General features: G+C 71.8%; 1 protein-coding gene across 1 annotated transcript; it reads right to left on the minus strand.

Annotated features, from left to right (window-relative positions):
• Positions 1 to 7: 7 nt before the first annotated feature.
• Positions 8 to 1,058, minus strand: TAGLN (transgelin). Its single transcript, XM_026040320.1, has 4 exons — positions 865 to 1,058; positions 582 to 759; positions 406 to 508; positions 8 to 227 (listed from the first exon to the last, which is right to left on the minus strand). The coding sequence occupies exons 1-4, from the start codon at positions 1,042 to 1,044 to the stop codon at positions 86 to 88; spliced, it is 603 nt and encodes a 200-aa protein (XP_025896105.1). The 5' UTR covers positions 1,045 to 1,058; the 3' UTR covers positions 8 to 85.
• Between the last annotated feature and the right edge of the window lie 284 nt (positions 1,059 to 1,342).

The following is a 1,342-nucleotide window of genomic DNA, read 5'->3' on the forward strand; positions in this document are numbered from 1 at the left end:
CTCGGTGCTTCCAATAAATAGCGGGGGGCGCGGGGCGCAGGGCGGGGGCGCGGGCCGAGGGTCGGCTGCGGCGCGGGCCGGCGGCCTAGCTGATGATCTGCCGGGGCCGCCCGTAGCTCATGCCCGCCTGTGACGCGCCCTTGTTGCTGCCCATCTGTAGGCCGATGACGTTCTTGCCCTCCTTCAGCTGGCTCTCGGTGAAGTCGCGCTTGTGCTCCTGCGCCTTCCTGCGGGCGAGCGTGGGGCACGTGGCACATGTGGGCCACCGCCACCTGTGCAGGGCCCCAAACGCACCCCCAAGGCGGGCAGCCCGCGGACACGTGCCCGCCAGGTGCCACCGTGGAAGGCCAAGCCCAGCCCCAAGGGGAAGCAGGGGACGCAGAGGGTCCCGGGGGCCCCACTTACTTCATGAACCAGTTGGGGTCCCCGTGATAGTGGCCGTCGTTCTTGGTCACCGCGAGGCTCCCCAGGGCCACCAGCGTCCTCTGCACCGCGGCCATGTCCTTGGCTGTGGAGGGAGGAGGCGTGTGAGCGCGGCCCGGTCCCGGCCCCCCCGGCGCGCACCCGCCCGCCCCACGCACCCTCGAAGAGGTCCACGGTCTGGAACATGTCTGTCTTGACGACGCCGTAGTCCTCGGCCGCCTTGAGGAACTGCGCGATCTGCTCCATCTGCTTGAAGACCATGGTGGGCGGCGCCTCGGGGATCTTGACGGGCTTGGAGCCGTCGGGGTAGAGGCTGTTCACCAGCTGGCTGAGCACCTGCCGGGGCGAGAGGCCGTGCTCAGCACCGGTACGGCGGGCATGGGCACACGCACGGCCGCGGTGGGCACGGCGGGCACGGCGGCTCCGCGACGCAGCACTTACGATGCCGTTCTTCAGCCAGACCTGGAAGCCCAGGCGGCCGCGGTCGGGGCGGCCCACGGAGGAGCCGCACTGCGCCACGATCCACTCCACGAGCCGGTCCTCCAGCTCCTCGTCGTACTTCTTCTCGATCTTGGACTGCACGTCCCGGCTCATGCCGTACGCGGGGCCCTTGTTCGCCATGGCTGCGGTGCGTGGGACACCTGGCAGCGGCGGGTGCACCGTGAGGCCGGGCTGCGGGCGGTGCCAGGAGCTGCTGCCCCGGCTGCTGTGCTCGCTTGGCTGCCCGGGCGTCCCCGCCCAGCATCTCCCTGCGCAGCATCCCCGAATCGCCAGCCCATCCCGCCGGGTGACTGGGGCACAGCCGCTGGGAGCGGGTGCAGCTCAGGGCGCCGGAGCGCGGCCAGCACCCGCAGGCACCCACAGGGATGCACAGGGGGGTGCTGCAGCTGCAGCGGCTCCGGCTGCCACAGCGGCGCCG

Source organism: Nothoprocta perdicaria, unplaced genomic scaffold (genome assembly GCF_003342845.1).
Source record: "Nothoprocta perdicaria isolate Ctin4 unplaced genomic scaffold, notPer1 scaffold_252, whole genome shotgun sequence".
NCBI lineage: Eukaryota > Metazoa > Chordata > Aves > Tinamiformes > Tinamidae > Nothoprocta > Nothoprocta perdicaria.